General features: G+C 40.9%; 1 protein-coding gene across 2 annotated transcripts in view; it reads right to left on the bottom strand.

The window, feature by feature from the left end:
- The window catches only part of PTGFRN (prostaglandin F2 receptor inhibitor), a 68,416-nt gene that overhangs the window by 34,805 nt on the left and 14,474 nt on the right, over window positions 1-19,137 (bottom strand). For both annotated transcript variants that reach the window (XM_030469004.1, XM_030469005.1), the window contains exons 2-4: window positions 5,154-5,519; window positions 3,899-4,318; window positions 130-513 (exon numbers count right to left, since the gene is read on the bottom strand). In XM_030469004.1, the coding sequence (XP_030324864.1) occupies window positions 130-513; window positions 3,899-4,318; window positions 5,154-5,519 (1,170 nt within the window). The remainder of the gene's footprint in view (window positions 1-129; window positions 514-3,898; window positions 4,319-5,153; window positions 5,520-19,137) is intronic.

Below are 19,137 nucleotides of genomic sequence, written 5' to 3'. Positions count from 1 at the left end.
GGTGATAAATGCAAACAAGAGAGAAACTTGCACAGAAGATATTCTGCAAGGTCCTCTCCCTCTTCTGATATGACCAAGAAATGAGTGAGTGGTACAATACCCACAACGTCTGAAAGCAGAATCACTCACCTAATGCTGTCACCACCACACTGACTGGTGCAGATGTCCTCTCCACCACCTTATGCCAGCTGCCGTTGTGCAGCGGCACCCAGACAGCTGCTTGGCAGAAGTAATAGCCAGAGTCTTCCACGTCCACATCTCGCACCAACAGGCGATAGGAGTTCCTATCCACGTGGCTCAGGCTGATGAGAGTTGAATCACTGACAACAGAATCGTGGTCCATGCTCAGTAGAACCTGAGCATCTGACAAGGTGTCATCAGATGATGCAGAAAAATACCATGTCACTTCTGCTTGGAAAATACCACTCCTGTCTGTTGTGATGTTGCATGTAAGATCTAGGGAGTCTCTTTCAGTCACAGACATATTGCTTGTTGAAATGACCACATCTAGAGCTTAGAAATGACAAGACAAAAATTCAAACAATTTTTTTTTAATTTCTTTTTTCCAAGAGTCTATTGTAAGTTATTCAGGACTACACATGCTATTACAGAAGCTTCTGAAGTAGCTCAGTAAGCCATACCTTCAAATGCCTATTGGATATTGAGCTGCATGATTACACAAGAAGCACACATTATCAGTCAAGCAAGGGATGCATGCTGCAAGCACGGGGAGGAGGAAGAGAGGGAGAACAGGGGTTTTATAGCTCAACAGCAACTGGTCCATGAAGGCTTTGTCCCAGTCACACACTGCACATCACCTTCACACAGCTGGAAAACATGTTCAGTATTTTCCATTCTCACAAGAGGGTCACTGTGTTTTGGGACTCTCAGACAAGAAACTTTCCACTGAAATCACTAGGAATGACATTAGCACTCGACTTGGTTTCTGCTGAAATGGTTTTGAGGTCCTCTAACACAACAGATTTAGACGAGAAGCAGCCATAACCACACGTTTGGAGTCCTGACTGACCTCAGGTGTATTGGAAGAACATTAAATGTAAGCAAACAGAAGGCAGCCATAACTCCTCATATTGCTGACGACTCCACTTACTGCTCTGACCAAGATACACTGGGGACTTTAAAGCAACACCAACTGTCACTCAAAATACATTTAACAAACTCTTCCACTGGCCAGTGAACATTTTTAATATACATAGCATACAGCACTCAAACAGAACCTTCCACATTCTGTAGGTTACCAGGTTGGCCACAGCTTTGTTTAAAGAATGCCACAGGATGAAGTGTCAAGACCAGGGGAAGAAAAGCCAGTCTTGGATACTGGTGAGAGGTGAACCAAGGGTGCTGTGTGTATTGATTGTAAGCCTGAGTGAAAATTATTCACCATGGTACCTGGTCACCATGTGTCTTCACTTGCTCATTCCCTCATTTTACACAATCTAAATGTAAGATTTTTATCTCAGTTCTCACAGTATCCAGTCTTAAATCAGGCTGGTAGAGCTACAACAGTGGCTCTTCTTAGTACATCTATAACCAAGACCATGAGAAGGAATACACATTTCTGCCTTAAACAGGCAGCTATGTCTCTGGTGCAGATTGGTGATTTCACTGTAAAACTATGTTCTACTACATGATAAGAACCCACCTCTAAAAGCTTTCTAGGATGATGACCAGGAATGAAAGACAAAATATAAAGGCCAGAGCCAAAATGAGCAGCCACAACTACTGCAAATAAAACAAAACAATACTCATCTCACCACCCACTATCTGATAGCAGAGAGCAATCAACCTGAACAGGGTGTAGCATGAATAATAAAGTCCACTGTCTAATGAATATCTCATGTGACTTGCCTCACTGTCTTAGTGGAATTGCAATCAGTAGGAAAGCCTAGTTAATTTAACAGACTAATACCAGAATACAAAATAAGAGTCATCTGCAAGGTTAAGAGCAGTATTTCTCCAAGGAACACTTCTTTTTCATGAAATGGTGACAGGCATTCAGAATTTGACAGTGTATGCCTACAGAGGGACTTTTAAGAGAATTTACCCATATTCTCAATGCTCCTTTTTTGGTTATAGGTATGTCTGAAGGCATCACCTAGGGTTTTACACCTGTTGTGCAAGGTACTATTAAAAAAAGACATACAAGAACAAAATGTGCCCCAAAAGGTCATGATTTTAGGAGATGAAAGTGATGGGCAAATAGAAGAGTAACAGAAGAAGCCAAAACCCACATTTACCCAAGTAACCTGCTCATTAATTTTCTTTAGGTATGTTAATTCATTATTTTTGATTAATTTTATTTTCTTTAGGTATTTTAATTTATTTCTACAAATTCAACACCACAGTTTTACAGCAGGTGAGAATGAGGAAAGTGCAGCAACCAGGCATAACACTTATAATTCAAGTTCATTTTGGTATGTAAGGGCAGAGGTTTCACATGTCAGCACAAGACACTCTTCAAGTCCTATAAAGGATGTGTGGGTAAAAATTTCCACCGTGTTTTGCTTTAGAAATACTCCATTTAGCATATCTTAAAAAAAAAAAAAGCCTCCATATCCCTGCAAAAGTACCTGTACTGCAACTGATGGAGCTAAAAAGGAATACCAAAAAAAAAAACACCTTAAAATAAACAAATAAATAAAAAGCCCACAAACAAAACTGCACACTCAAATCACATTAAATAGCTGTGCTACTACTAGTCCTGGCCCTTCTCACCCCTTTTCCAATCAGTGATTAAACTCTACATACTTAAATCAAACTCTCTAAAAGTTCGACAAAATAGAGAATTACAGCTCTTAATTAAACAAGTTCTGCCTCAACAGAGAGCATCTGCAAGCTTTACTGTGTAACAGACATGCTGAGAAAGCAGGAGCAGATTGATTCTGTCAAATTTCACAGGCTAACTGCCACTAGGATACTAAAATGACATCCAAATGAGCTAGCCAAAAAAAAAAAAAAAAAATCTGCAGTTCTGGGTTCTCTCTACAGTGATTAAAGGATTACAAAAATTAAAAAGATACCCTTACTGTATGAACATCTCTAAAATTTCATCAATCTCACTTCTGAGGGACCATCATCTCCTGTTTTTTCCACCCATTGAGTGACATTTGCATCACCCCCTGCTTTCCCTCCTCCAATTAGTGTTGGTAATGCTAATGCCATTAAGTGTATCTACTCTGTAAATTTATACGGGCAGAGATATCTGGATATCCCCAGCATAGCCCTATTTGTATTTTTGTCTCCTTAGTCAAGCATGCAATGATGCGTTAAACAATCATTACTGCCTCAGATCCCTGCCAACACAGTGGAGGTATCAGGGCACTGATCCAGTGTCAGTGATAAAAATCACTGGATAAGTTGTCCTGTTGAGTTATCAATGCCTTCTCTTCCTTTCTCTTGATCTTACCGTGGTATTTTAAACAAACTACAGAAAACCTTCATATTTGTCACTGACTCACAAGCCACTTTCACAGAGGAAGTGCACCTATTTAGCACTATGGAACAACCCTATGATGTTAATGAGAGCAAAGGGAAGGTGTGGGGTGCACAGGGGTTAAATGCAATGTTTATTTAAGAAATACAAAAAACAGAAGCTCAAGTCACCTAAGGATGAGAGAAAATCTAGGTCTAGCATCCAATCAATCCTTCCATGGCGTCACCCCTCTTTTCCCCAGAATAAAAGATAAAAAAATTATGCCAAGCATTTTCTATCGATTCAGATGTAAACAGGCCAGCTATTCAAACAGCACTATAGATTCTCCTGGAACATATCCTCATTTAATTTTGCTTACTTAGCTTCTGCTCTCTAATTATCACTGTCTGGACACAGGACTGCTATAGCTATGAGCCGTGACCCCAGCCCATCAGTAACACTCACCAGTCCGTTGAATCGCCACGCTTGCTATCTCCACGCTCTTCTCCTGAATCTTCTGCCAGGAGCTATCAGCCCCTCTCACCCACTCACTCACAAGACACCTGTAGGCACCTCCATCCACCGCCGAGGCCTGAGATACAGATAACTGATATGTGTCATTGGCTCCTGTGTCCAAGCGGATATCGCCATTACGGTAGCGCTCCTCATAGCCAGGACCCGTCTGGAATTTGCCTTCATGAGTCAAAGACAGGATGTCCTGCCACGCCGATCCACTTCTGATCTGCCAAGTCACATGCAGGTGAGTGTGCTCTGGTGAGGTGGTAATTGCTGAGCAGCGCAACTTGAAGGAGTCACCTTCAGACAGCCTGAGAGACACTGAGGAACGTGCTTTTGAACCACTCACTGATAAACCATCAGAAATCACTGTTTGGAGAAATATTGGGAAAAGAAAAAAAAAAAAAAAAAGACACAAGCATCATAAAATGGAAGAAAGAAAACACCCACGCTGACCTATTCAGCTTTGAGGCAGTAAAACTACCAGAGCGATACCTGGCCCATCATTCTTTCTTCCACACATAAATATATTCCAAGAACAAGGAAATCCAGCTGAAAAACCATTAAAGAAAGTGCTCGGCTTCAAACAAGCCAAGCATTCAAATTAATTTATCCTTCCTCTTGTTTTAATTTCTCATCCAAATATCATCATTCTGACTATTCTCCATCCAGAACCATCTTGATTTTCATGGGAATAGAAGACAGGATACATAAAAAATAGTCGTCTCAATTATTTCTGAAGATCCCTTAATAAGAAAAGCTAGGGCATGACTGCAGTATCAACATGCTAAAGGGGAAAAGCAACATTATCTCCTTCATATAGAAAGACCCCTAAATGACACTAAAATTGAGAGAGAAAACAGGCTGTGAAGTTAGTCTCTTCCCACAGAGGTTAAGGACATGAAATATTTCCAGCCATCTTCAAAAACTCCACTGCTTAATCTTTCCCATTTTTATTTACGTATTTACTACACAGAAAAAAGGAAAGTGGTGTTTATAAGGAAATGGCCTTTCTTCACTTCATTTGTCTTTGTTATACTTCTCAGTTTTCAGTTTTGTCCTTTGGAGAATTAGGAACAAGAAAAAAAATAAAAATGAAAAAAATCACAATGCTCATAAGCAACAGAAATGCAACATGCTTAAGGGTACATCTATAACAAACATCAGAAACAAATTTAGAGCACACCTCACTCCTCAGAAATACCTTTCACTTGGACCTCTGCATCGTAATTTCCCTGAACGGTGGCATCAGTGCTGGGTGTGGAGCATTTATATCTCCCTTGGTCAGATGGCTGGATGTTTCTAATCACCAGTTCCACAGCATCATTGCTGCTCCGTCTCAATTTGATATCTCCGCTGTCCACCCGTTTTTTGTACTCCTCAGAGGTGAATGCAGAATCCCAGGTACTCACTATCCGCACAAAGTCAGTGTCCTGGGAGAACTCCCAGTCAAAGTTCTGTTCACTGGGACCATCGTAGTCACTGACGCTGCAAGGTATCACCACCTCCGTGCCCACAACACGAATCAGAGGACCTTTGGGCACCCTCACAACACGCCCCCTGCAGAAAGCTGGGCAGGAGAATAGAGAGAGAGAGAGCACACAGTTAATAAACAAATCACCAGGCCAAACTTTGACCAAAAACAACATAAGGTTGAGCAATCCAACCTCAACACTCCAACTCTGGAGAAAGCTAGCACTAGTAAGAGCAGATCAGTTAATCTCAGTAGAGCAGGAGTCCCTAAACACACCATTTTAAGTGTGTACCATCTTTGTTTATTGCTTATTTGGTAACAAATTAGATCATGAAATACTGAGGCAGAGAAAAATGTAAGGTGAAAAACAAAAGGAACTAACCAAAGGTACAATTGGTAATAATTTTTCTGCTACAAGTCTGTTGCTACAGTGATGGTATAATCTTATCAAGCATTTTTGTAAGTCTTCTGCTGACATCAGTAGAGGGTTGTAAGTAGGAAACTAATTCTCCTCTAGTTTGAGGACCATAAAAATTATAAGCTGACTATCTCCAAAAACGAGCATAGTCACTTCTGCCTTGAATGGTCATGACTTCTCTAACACAGGTGTACTTCCTTCCCTTCCTAATTGATTTAAAAGGAAGAATCAATTTCAACTGATGCAGTTTGCTTCAACAGATTTCTGCAACCACACTTGTATCTTGTACACATTTCCTCTTTGGTGGAAGCCCCAGAACATGGGATCATGAGCAGAGCGGGCTTCCTCAAGAGCAGAGGAACACAGAATTCAGACCATGTTTCCTGAAACTGTCTCACTAGAAGGTGAGAATGACCTTCAGGGCAGTTCTCTGCAGAAGGCTGGCAAAGAAGTATGTTACACTCCAGGCAAAAGTGTGACCCTCTCAAACTAGCTAGAGAACCTGGCAAAGATACAGGAGAACTTTTTGGTTGATTTGGCTCTGAAGCCCAAGGAACCCCAGCAGCTACACATGGATTTTGGCACATTCTTACTTTACAAAAGAGCAAACTGCTTTGGTTCATAGTTCCAACCACATAAAGAGACAGAAAGAGAGAGGTACTACCTAATCTCAGTCTTCAAAAATCAACAGCTTACTTCATCCAACCAGCTCCATATTCATAGCAAAATGTTTTAGCAGCGAGGTAGAACAGAAGAAGCCAGAACACTGATGGACAGTTAATGCTAAAACTAAGCAGACAGTTGTAACAATATCAAAAGCAGTTGGACTAAAAGGTTGATCTGAGTCAAATTTAAATAAATGACCCCCAATAAACAAAGTCCAGTGACCCACAATAGTTCTAATTCATCAGCTACATTGGAAAGGCCACTAGTTAGTGGCATGAACACCAATACAATTGCTGAGCCTTCCCCTCCTATCACTCTGTGCATATCTTGCTGCAGATTTAAAGACCCCACTCACTGGCTCAGAACCATTCCAGTAGATATCCAGCTGATACCCTGTGGGCAGCAAAGCCTCGTGGAAAGAAACAACCCACTGGTGAACCTGTTATGAAGAACAGATTGTCCCCTCCAGAGCACCACGGAGAAGGATGCACTAAAGAATCAAGACTTCTGCAGACATCAAAAAAAAAAAATTATACAAGCAGCTGTACACACTGAGCATAACTACAAGAGAAAAGCATATTTTTATCCTCCCCAGTTACAGCTCAGCAAACAGTTGAACTAAAGACTGACACAGTCCTCTCCAGTTCATAACTCTCAGCACGCTCTTTGCTTGGCAGGCAATTCACGTGTACCAGCTCAGTCATATTAGTCCAATTTCCTCACTGCCATGACCTTCTGTATTCAACATTAGTGCTTCATTAAACCTATTTGTAATGCAGACTGGGGTTAATCTCTTACCCCTTATATCCTTCCCAGAAGACAGTTATTACGTACCTGATCAAGTGATCGCCTAGTCAAAATAAGGGCACTGGACTTCCCTGCACCATTCACATGTGAATTGAAGAGAAAAACCTCCAATGACAATGTACTGTTCCACAACCAGATGTCCTTAAGGTCATCTCTCTAAACACAAGCACCATATAGTAAAATCATTGATACAGGAAAAAAAAAAAAAATGCTGCAGGGCTTCATCACTAGGTATTAAACTGCTGCCCCATTCTTCAACCCTTTGAATTATCCTCTTATAAAAACCAGTAACAGCAACAGGTAAGCTTTAAAGCACTGCCTGACAGCCAAACCAGCTTCCAGGAGACCACTGGGAGAAGTCAGCTCAGGATTCTGTTGAAGGACACTCCTCAAACACTGATGTCTCCCTAGAAAATACTCTCCTGTGACACTAAAACAAGCAGACAGCCCTGTTCTGCATGTGTCTTCAGCTGTAGACCCACATGCAGTGTGTACTGCACTAATCCAATCTAGAGGTGACAAACCGCTCAGTTTCTCTTCTTCCAAGGTCACTAAAGATCCTTTGACATTTATTGAAGGTAGGGGGTGATTAGCACCTTCATGAGAGAAGGCAGACAAAAGGGAAAGAGAGGGGCACCTCAGGAGACCTGTTCAGAGTCCACACCCTATTGCTGTAAAGCAATGACAGTCCTTCCAGCACAGTACCACCAGGAATTCCAGTTTAACACAAAGATGGAAGAAGGCCAGTGTTACAGGATGCAGGAGAGAGGAGAATCAGCCTGAAACAGTTACAATTTTATACTTTACAAACAACAATATTTGTTATTGCTAAAATAAATCAGTATTCTTGTAAGGCAATAGCACAAGAGACAGTACCACATAAGAGAATGAGAACTTACTGCAGAACATCTGACCAGAAGTAAGGAGAAGAATGCACTGGGCAGGCATTCCAAGGGCAAATTGCATTTCTAGGTGACTCAGGAGGCTGAGTATCTAGAAACCTGTAATTTCAGTGTTCTGCCATGTCCTGCAGCAGTCAACAGCAAGAGTATCCCCAGTTACAAACAAGGTGTTATTATGTACTTTGCTGTGCATTAGAGATTAACTTTTCATGCAGCTATAGCAGAAGGCACAGAGCTACAGACACTGATACTGGCAAGAGGCAAGCTCCATTTTACTTTGGTGAGTAAATAGTGAAGTCAATCTGAGTACACTAACTAGCAAACTGTAATTTTTAGGATAACCAAGAAAACAAGGCAGCAAAATCTGTGGAACAGGTTGTCAGTTTAGAGTCTCAACAAGCTACATGATTTCTCAAGGAATGAACTAGAGAACATTTCTTCTTGAATTAGGGACACTTTCATAGATGAGGAAAGTTTTCTAGGAGCTTCATCTTCACACAGGTTTTACATCTACAAATCATTTAAGAAAGAGCAAAATGAGAAGTAATTTATAGAGTTGCTCACAAAGCTGAGAGGGTATTACTGTGAAGAACACTTCTGCTCCAGCACTCTCACACAAGGTGCTTCCTCCAGCCTGTGCTATACAGCTCTTTCTAATAAGAAAACATGTTCTCCTTGCAGTCTTGAGGAGGAGGTTGACTCTCTATATCCACCAGCAAACATAAAATGCAATCTGACATGTAGTAGGAAACCAATTAAAGCCAAAAAAGTAAGAGTAGAAGAACGAGTAAATTAGTTCAGACTAAGCATCAAGCCTCTGCATCAGACTTTGGAACACACAGTGCAGTTCCTCAACCAAAGAAGTCATGAGATACAGTGACAACTTTGCTGATGCCTTTCATCTCAGAAGAGCTTTCTGAACAAAAGGTTGTTTCATTTGCCAACTAAACACTGCCATGTCTTGGAAGAAAATACAGCAGCCCTTTCAAATTCACAACAGTTTATGACAGGAAGAAAATACTGCAGCCAACTTTATAAATGGTGGTAATAATTTTTCCTCCCTGAACTCCTTCACTTATTTGTCATCTAGGCACCACTTTGCTGCAGTACTGTGTAAAATAAGGGGGTCGAGCATGGACAACTCTTCCTGAGCCACACTGCAGAATAAGCAATGAATTCCCCACCATTAAAGCCATGCACTCGGCCTCCAATTTTTAGCAAAATCCCAAATCTTCCACTTCTGTATTACACTGTTTGCTTAACTAGAGCATTTGTGATTAAGCCATTTTACAAAATGGATGGGAACACAAAAAAAAATTTTTTTTGCACCTTTTTTTATCCCAAAAAGACACATCCACACAAATCCTATTTTTCAGTTTTGAAAAAAGAACTGATCAGGCTCCTGCTGGAAGTCATTCAGCAACCTTCCCTAGTGAGTGGGCAGGTGAAAGGACAGAAAGCGTGCCACCCATTCACAGGCTCTTCTCTGGGGAAAGAGAACCAAAGCATACCAGCATGGGAGATTATAACCCTTATCTCAAAACCTCCCCTTACCCCTCCTCCCAGCTCCAATTATCATCAGGCAGCTGCACACCCAGAACATCATCTGTGATTGTCTGGGAAAGAAAGAACAAGTTATAACAAACATGCCTGCAATGTTTGAAAATCTTTCAAGCCTCTTAAAACTCCTTTTTTTTTCCAATATATAATATGATTTTCCTATATGTGGCACATTTACACAAACTACATGTTACTTTGGGATACCTCCCACCCTCTTTTTAAATGCAATCAATTAAGTTTTCTATCCTACACTGCATATATATGAGAGAAGTCAGAGAAATTAAGCAGATTTAAAATTATTTCTGTAAGTACCAGGAGTGCAGCTATTGAAATTTCTTTACTGATCCCCAAAAAAAAAGAAGAAAAAAAATCTAAATAAATGAGATCTCTTATCCATTCCTGCTTAGCAAAGGACAACATCATACTCTTCCTTCCAGTGCAGACAAGCACACAGTAGGAGTTGAGATCTATGCTAAATGAAGTGCAGGCTCTTGCTACTCTTTCCAAATAAGAAAATCTAGATTGTCCTCATCAGCAAAAACAACCCACAACTTACAACCAGACAGTCTGCACTTGGAGAGAACAAAGGATTCCTCTAAAAGAGATCAAATCTGATTCCTTATGGCAAAGATGACCATAGCAGCTTATAATCACCTGAAGTACGCAGGGCTCCTTCCATACCATACTGTCATAGCTCCCTGGCTATAATATTCTCTATCTAAAAAGAGGGAAAGATTTTATGGCTTGAAATATCTGCAGCATATCATCTGAAGATATCATAGAAGAGCAAATGAAACAGTCCATGAGAGAGACATTTACATTGTTCTTTCCCAGGCGGCTAGGATTCTTTTTTTAGATAATGTAGAGCTCTTATCAAAAGGAATTAGCCTGGGTGTAATTGCTTAAAACCCATTATCTCTATCAGGATGAAGAAATGCATACTGCATCTTAAGTGAAGCCTCAGAAATGCTATCAAACTGCAAGGCTGCAGGATTTCTTTAATCTCCATGTCATCTGAGATGGCTCAGAAAAGCCACTTCTCCAGCACTGGATGCAAAATCAACTATCTTCTCAGTTGGACTCCATCTATCCCATGTGCATTAAGATTCACATGAAAGGACTAAAACAATATATTTAACAGCACAGCAATGATCTGCTGTTTTCATCATTCACACTCCCTCATCCACCACCTCCAAGAAAAGGAATTCAAATGCATCTAAGTAAACAACAAGGCTTTCACTAGGGCACAGTTCTTAGTTATCAACAAACCACACAATGGTTTGGGTTGGGAGGGACCTTTAAAGATCATCTAGTTTCAACCACCTGCCAAGGGCAGGGACATCTGCCACAAGATCATGTTGCTCAGATCTCCATCCAACCTGACCTTGAACACTCCAATGATGGAGCATCCACAACTTCTCTGGACAACTTATTCCAGTGTTTTAGCACCCTTATCATAAGACATTTCTTCCTTCTGTCAAATCTAAATCCACCCTCTTTTAGTTTACAGCCATTGCCCCTTGTCCTGTCTCCACAGGCCCTAGCAAAAAATCTCTTTCTTATAAGCCTTCTTTAAGTATGAAACACCACAATATGGTCTCCCTGGAGTCTTCTTTTGTTCAGACTGAACAACCCCAACTCTCTCCGCCTCTCTCCATAGCAGAGGTGTCCTGGCCCTACTCAGGACCCGCTCTAACAGGTCCACATCTTGCTTGTGCTGGGGGCTCCAGAGCTAATTGCAATACTTCAGGTGAGGTCTCATGAGAGCAGAGCAGAAAGGCTTCCCTTGACATGCTGGTCACGCTGCTTCTGATGCAGCCCAGGATACAGTTGGTCTTCCTGGCTGCAAGAACATATTACCAGCTCATGTCAAATTTTTCATCCACCAGTATTCCCAGCCCTTCTCCACAGGGCTGCTCTGAATCCATTCATCTCCCAGCCTGTATTGATATTGGGGACTGTCTCAACCCAGGTGCAGAACCTTGCACTTGGCCTTGCTCATGAGGTTCACTTGGGCCCACTACTGAAGCCTGTCAGTGTCCCTCTGGATGGCATTCCTTCCCTCTAGCAACTCAACTGCATTACTCAGTTTGGCGTAATCTGCAAACCTGCGGAGGGTGCACTCAGTCCCACTGTTTCTGTGGTTTATGAAGATACTGAACAGTACCAGTCTTAATACAGACCCCTGAGGGACACTTTTCCTCATCTCCATTTGGACACCAAGCCATTGACTGCAACTCTTTAGATGCAGCCAACCAGCCATTTCCTTATGCATCAAATAGTCCATCCAACAACCCCCTTACCAATTTAGAGATAAGGATGTTAGAAGGATGTGTGAAACTGTGTCAAAGGCCTTACAGAAGTCAAGGTAGGTGAAATCAGATGCTCTTTCCTTATTTAATAATACAGTCTCTCCATGATAGAAGGCCTCAGGATATGTCAAGCAGCTAAGTAATGCTATAGTGCATCTTTCTGTTTCCAGGAGTCCTGCATAGCTGCTCAGTGTTTTCTGCCTTTTATGGCTTGTTATCTAAGCTCTGACATCAACAGAGAACTCTCAGAAACTGCTCTCCCATTGCTGTTTATAGTTAGAACTTATGGTGACAACCACCTGAGCTCAACAAAAAAACTGACCAGATCTTCCATACTTCTCCCTCATACCCTTTAAAAAGCAAAACAGAAACCAAACACAACAAAAACCCTCACCACTTTTATTCTAAATTTAGAAAATACACCAGTGCAATGGATCAGGTGAATACCCAGTAGGTCAGATCTGATCTACTCTGCCAAACACAAGTTTCTGGATGGTGTTTCTTCAGATAAACATATAGTAATTGGAAAGTTCAGAACAGAAACAGCAGTCATAAGACTTTGTTATCCAAAGAGACAGGGACAGTAAGAGAACAGTAAAATATATCACTGCAGATAGTTAGCAGATCATCTGATCACTGCCCAAAGAGATCTGTTTTGGAAAAACTTCACTGAACTATCTCACACGAGGGAAAGCCTGCTTCCTCTGCCATGTCTCTTTGCTAAGGCAATTGCAAATGGCAGAAGTGCCTCTCTTGCTATTGCTTGAGCTACTGGAAATAAAGAACCTGCTCAGGTCCATCCCTTTTGAAGATCAGCTGATGGCATCTTTTTCACCCAAGTACAAAATCCATCACAATTCTCTGCCAAAATAAGCCACAGGAATTTGCCAGAAGTGCTTCTATGGATTATTGCTACTACAATATAATGAAAAGAGAAAAGTAAGCTAGAAGCAAGCTAGAAGCAAGCTAGAAGAAGCAAGGCAGAAACCAGGTTATACATGGAGTACTAAAGAGTTTAAAACACTGTTGCTGATATTTTAACACCACTGTGAACAGATCCCACTGTTGCACCACTGCTTCAGAGTCATGGGGAAAAGTATGCCACTGGAAGGTACAGTAAGACTTTACAGCAGGTAAAGGGTTAAGAAGACGACATATAAACCTTTCCCAGCTGTGCAAAGCAGGCTAGTTTGTCAAACACATCAGCCTTTGGCATGCAGAGAATTGTTCACCACTGTTCCAAACAGAACAGACATTTAACAGATACAGATAATGCTAAAAGATCATGTTTTAGATTCATCTGGATGCCAAACAACTTCATCACATGTGTTCTCTATTTCCTTTCCCTACCACTGACTGACAGTTAAAGATAAAAGGCTGTATCTTAAGAACCACTTTTGATAAGTTTCCAAAATGCAGCTGAGAGCAAAAGGGGAATAAGGGGGGGGGGGGGGGGGCACAATACAAGAGTCAACACGCTAAGGGGGGGGGGGGGGGGGCACAATACAAGAGTCAACACGCTGCTTCTTCATGGGTCTCACCTGAAATACCTATCCCTGCTAACAATCTCCACTTATTTTCCTCCAAAAAGTCTTGCAGAACTTCATTTTTACTCTGTCACAGCAGCCTATTTAGGTTACCTAGTAACATCTGACCAAAGAAGTCCAGAGACTCTGGAAATGGCATCTAGACTGCCAGGCAAGATAGGTGATTTTCTGTCGTTCTACCTCAAAGCAATTTGTGTTGCCAGAGAAGAGGTTCAATATGTTACATTCTGAGGAAAAAAATGACAAAGCAGTAAAGCCCACAGCTCAAAGATGAAGAGCTACCATAGCTGGAAGCAAGGCTGCAAATATTTGCAGAAATGTTTTATCTAAAGTAGCTTCACATTTTCTTTAGCAGGGAGAAAGGACACAGGTTAGAAATACAAATCCTAACTCAAAGAGTGCATACAATTACTAATATTTTAAGTCCTCAAACTAGAATATACAGCATTAAAATCATTGCTGTTCTACAACATCATTAACTTGAACTTACCTGTTACCTTAAATCTTCCCCAAAGCAGTCAGAACTGAGCAGAGCAGTCCAAAACAATTCACTCTATGGTGCAATTGCCTCTGGGCAAAGACCAACCACTTTCTTTGCTCTGTATGTAACACAGCACACCACTAGGATTATGCTGAATTTTCTTTGTATTTAACTGGAGAAAACAGATTAGGAATAGATAATTCCCAAAACTGCATCTACATTAACTAAAATCATACAGTGAGTGCAAAAATCAGAGACTAAAAAAATCCAAATCCCAGACAAGATCACGTTAAACTATAAAAGCTAAGTCATTTTTCAAACAGCATGATTTTAAACAGGACATTGCACTTAGTGGAGATAGGAGAGCAGGAACAGCTAGGAAGGAGTATTTTTGTCAGAAGACTTTTTAAATCATGCACATAGAACAACATCCATGTAATCCACAAATGCATAATTTTTCAAACTAAAGATTTAAAAAAAGGAAATTCTGGAATGCTTCCTTCTCTCCCCAAAATTATTTCCATCATTATCCCCTTTTCCTACCAGAGCAGGAGATACTGATTTTTTATTGGTGTGAAATAATAATCTGTTTTCCAAGTTATCTTTAATGTTAAGTAATATATACATTAAACATCAAACACCACCACCAATACTTAAAATACTTTCAAACAGAAGTGCTGAATCCAGTAATTCCAATATAGTCTTTTACTTTTCACAATATAGTCTTTTGCTTTTCACTGACAATTGTAGCAACTCTTTGGAGGTTGGGTTCTTGTGTGTGTGTGGTATTGCTTTTTTTGGTGGTTGATTTGCTTTGGTTTTGGTGGAGTTTTTGGGTTGAGCTTTTTTTTTTGTGTGTGTGTGTGTGTGTGTTTTGACTTCGCAGGGGGTGCACTTTTGTTGTTTTGGGTTTGTATTTTTTTTTACCCCAAATTTAGTGTCACTCATTTACCATAATTTAACCAAACACCCAACTTTAGCAAAAGTCCTGTCTAAAGCCAAGTTAAATCTAAATCACATTTTCCAACCCCCTTTAAAAAGCCACATGCTTTCACAATCCAAATATTATTAATCTTCTTCCCTAATTTCCAAAAAAAATTTGGGAGGGGATCATCTCAGTACAGAGCAACTGGTTTCCCAGCAAGCACTCCACTGGATGAATAAATGCATCACATAGGCTTCAGCAAAAACCACAACAGAGCTAAGCCCAATTATTTAAGTCAGCAGCCACAACGTGGACCAACCCAACACACACATTAGACTCTGAGTGGGATCCTGAAGAGCAGCTTCACCCTGTTTGCATCTGATGTTGTGAGAGATTATGGAAGGAGGAGCTGGGCAGCAAAGCAGCTGGAACTGCTCTACAAGGCAGCATATGGTGGGCCCACCTTGGTTCCACATTTGACAACTGATTTCCAGGCATAGGAGCCAGTGAAGAGGTGGATCTCAATGTTCATAGAGTAATCCTTTTCATCTGTAACTTCATTATCTAATGGTTCCACCTTCCCCATAAATAACTCCCAAGCAAGCAGCCACATTAAAAATGCCAACAACACATGCACACAAAATGGTTGTTAGGGCATGGGAATGAGTGCCTTGGCCTGATTTGCACATGCAGGTATGTGCAAATGTGCACAGCTATTGCCAGCTCTTCTGCTGCAGATGTACGTGGACAGATTCATGGACTAGACCAACTTTATGCTGAAGAACAGGAGCAGTTAGGGATAAATCACAGGCATTCCTGATCTCAGGCTTAGTGCTCATTTAACTGTATCACAACTGTTTCTTTATATAAGGATGAAAACAGAAAGATATGGACAGCTAGGAAAAGAAGACACAAGAAAATGTGAACCAGTTACCTTGAGCTCTCTCAATTTGTGACCCCATAGCTTAGGAGACCCACCAAGGGATTCATTTGGGCACCTACACCACCACGATATCCACACTGTCTGCAACCTGGAAAACCAGCCACCAGTGTTTTCCAGCTCCTTCTCTCAAAGCCTGTAGATCCAATTAGCACTCAAAAGCCAATTTCAGGTCATGCAGAGCAACACTGTTTAGTATGCTAATCTCTAAGGAGCCTGCATGTTAGGAGCACAGATATTTTTCTCCTAGACAAGAAGGAACTGTACGCATGCGTGCACAGAGTATGATTTAAGAGACATCAGGGCTCTTCCTCCTTTAATAAAAGATTTACATAACTAACTCTGTAATTGAGACCAGGACTGCAAGGTATTTGCAGTATTTTTTGTTGCTGCACTTCTATTATTTGCAATGGCACCGATTATGAGAAACTCTTGCTCCAGAAAAGGCAGCCCGTTTGGTTTCTGGCATAAAAAAAGAGTGGACACGTGAAATCTCCCCTATTTCAGGAAGAGACATTTCTCACAGAAATTTAAGGCACGATTGTCAGGTTTAGTACCTGGTACAGTTGGAAACTAGAAAAGGCTGTGGAGAGCAGTTGGTGCTGAGGCCCCAAGAATCACACTATTCATGTTCTGGGGTTTGCATCAGACCAGATTTGGTGTCATAACCCAAAGACCCAAGGGCACCTGAAGCACAGCAGATACGCTCAAGGGAGACTTCTAGTTCAGTTACATCTGATGTAATCCTAGTTGCACACTCAGATTGCTTTCCAGTCATAAACAATGAGCACAAAGTGGGACAGCGAGGATTCACCTCAGAAATTCAAACCTTGCCCCAACTAAAATGGTTATCAAGATATAGGCTGCATGCTCCTAAAGGGTACTTAAAGGGCTGTTCACATTTAATTGAACTTCAGTGTGGAAAAAACTCTTCCCTAAACCACACACATGAGCTAAGCCACAAACAATGGCTAGGATATAAAATCCATCCACATTTTACAGTGTTGCTTATCCCTGCTCAAGAAATATAACACCTAAAATTGTTTCAAAAGCATGCCAGAGTAAAAAAAAAAAACAAAAACTGCTGGCATTCACTGCCTCCAAGATCTTGAATGCAAATTAGCTGTGTAATTGGCTGCCCATGCCCCTCAGTTCTGCCTCTAGAAAGCTGCTCTCACACATGAAGGGAAAGGGTATTGTATGTAGCTGCTGTTTCATTTACTAGAAGATTAATTTTACTTAACAAAAAGAGACTTTCTGGAACAGGTAGGCAGGTATGTGCATGTGGGAAATGTGCATGAGATTCAGACACCAGTAGAGCAGAGCTACCTCTTAAGGCAGGCACCTGGTACAATTCCACTCCCACTTAGCCCATAGACAGAAACAAAATCCTATTTACTTGTGCCTTACTCCACACCCGTAACCAAAGTTAGCTAGGTCAAGAAACGAAGATGTTCAGTTTTAAAAAAACCCTGAGTATTAAACTTCTGGGAAACAAAGTATTGTAAAGTTTCAAGCTCACAGCCTCAAGCCTTCCATCACTTCTAAAAACCTTGTCTTGTATTCAATGCAAGCATTTTCTTATCTCCAGTAGCAGAATAGCAAGGTTCATTGATTCAGCACTTAAATGACAAAGTCCAGCAGTTTTCTGATGTTCCCCATCACAAACTGAAGGCCTCTTCCCCCTTTATATTATTTGCCAGCAAATTTTCACTGTTATCTATTTTGATAAACTCACAGCATTGTCAGTAGTATCTACTCTTACCTCTACAACCAGCACCTAATGGCCCTCCCAATATACAGTAACACACAGCACTACAGATTATAAACCTCAGACATATTTAAGCTTTTAAAGATAATTTTGTGCCATCACACATCTGAGGAAATCCATACATAGCCATGTAGTAAAAGACAGCCTCACAATATATTACTGCTTGGAGTCTTAGTAAAGTTTGGCATTCAGCCATTAGCTACTAATTTTCAGATAAGCACACCTATAATACATATCTTAAAATGTCTCCTGTTATTTCCACTTTTAACAAATGTATCTCAGAAGTATTTACTTTGCTGCTTTCATTGGCATACTGTGTATAAGAAGGTCAACACCAAAGTGATTAAGAGAAAGTTAACACATAGTCAGAAATCAGCTAATATGCACCATCACCCAGAACATTTCGAAAAACAAAACCCCAGAGGTAGCCAAATACAACACCCATGAGCCAAGCAAACTCTTGGAGGAAATATCCAAGGTTAAACACGAAGATACAGCTTCTGACTTAGGAAGCCTCTAAGCTACAGATGAACATTGATTATACCAGGAGAGTAACAGAGTGTGCTCACCCTTCTCCAAGGATCCACTTTTAGCCACTGTCAGAGGCACTGTCATGAGGCTCAGTGCATCTCTGGTGTCAGCCTTCCCTTTCTTTCCACAGCTTTAGGAAGCAGAAGCTTGGAGAAAGTACCTTTTTACTGCTACTACAATGGCACCCAGGCTGGTAACAAGGCTGCACCCAGCAGTGGAGACAAAAAAAAAAAACAAAACAACAACACACACCAAAAAACACACACAAAAAAATAACCCCCACACAATTTAGGTAACTCTTACAAATCAGGAGGGGTAATCCTTTTGAGGATGAAAGAAGAGAGAAAGGCAGACAGAGAAACAACAAGACATTAAAATAGTAGAAGGAGGAGAATACAGCTTTTGAAAGCCACCCAGAGGGAAAATACTTGATTGTTTCTTTTCTGCTCCAGGCTCCTTGCAGAGCTGTTCTAGGTTACACTATTTAATAAGACAATCTAGGTACAAAATAAGTAGCTGTTAATATTTGGGTGAAACTTTGATATCCTGAAATTATTCAATAACTAAGAGAATCAGCTTACATTGAAACAGACAGCAGATTGCCTTTACCCTAGGCACCCTCGCATTTGCTACACTAAGAAGAACACTTTTGTCCCATAGTACACTGTTCAACAGAACAAAAGATTGTTCAGCCAAACTTCATCCCAACAGAGAGCATGTTGGCCTTTTTCTGGATCCTGACCTGGTACCTGTATACAGCACGAGAATTAGAGACAACATAGCAAGGCCCAACTATCCACTGTAAAAGGAACAGCATGCTGCAGACCAAGTCTCTGAGGTATCTACCAGCCACT

Source organism: Calypte anna, chromosome 1 (assembly GCF_003957555.1).
Source record: "Calypte anna isolate BGI_N300 chromosome 1, bCalAnn1_v1.p, whole genome shotgun sequence".
Lineage (NCBI taxonomy): Eukaryota > Metazoa > Chordata > Aves > Apodiformes > Trochilidae > Calypte > Calypte anna.
The sequence above is the reverse complement of the archived record's forward strand: the minus strand, read 5'-3'. Positions and strand labels throughout refer to the sequence as shown.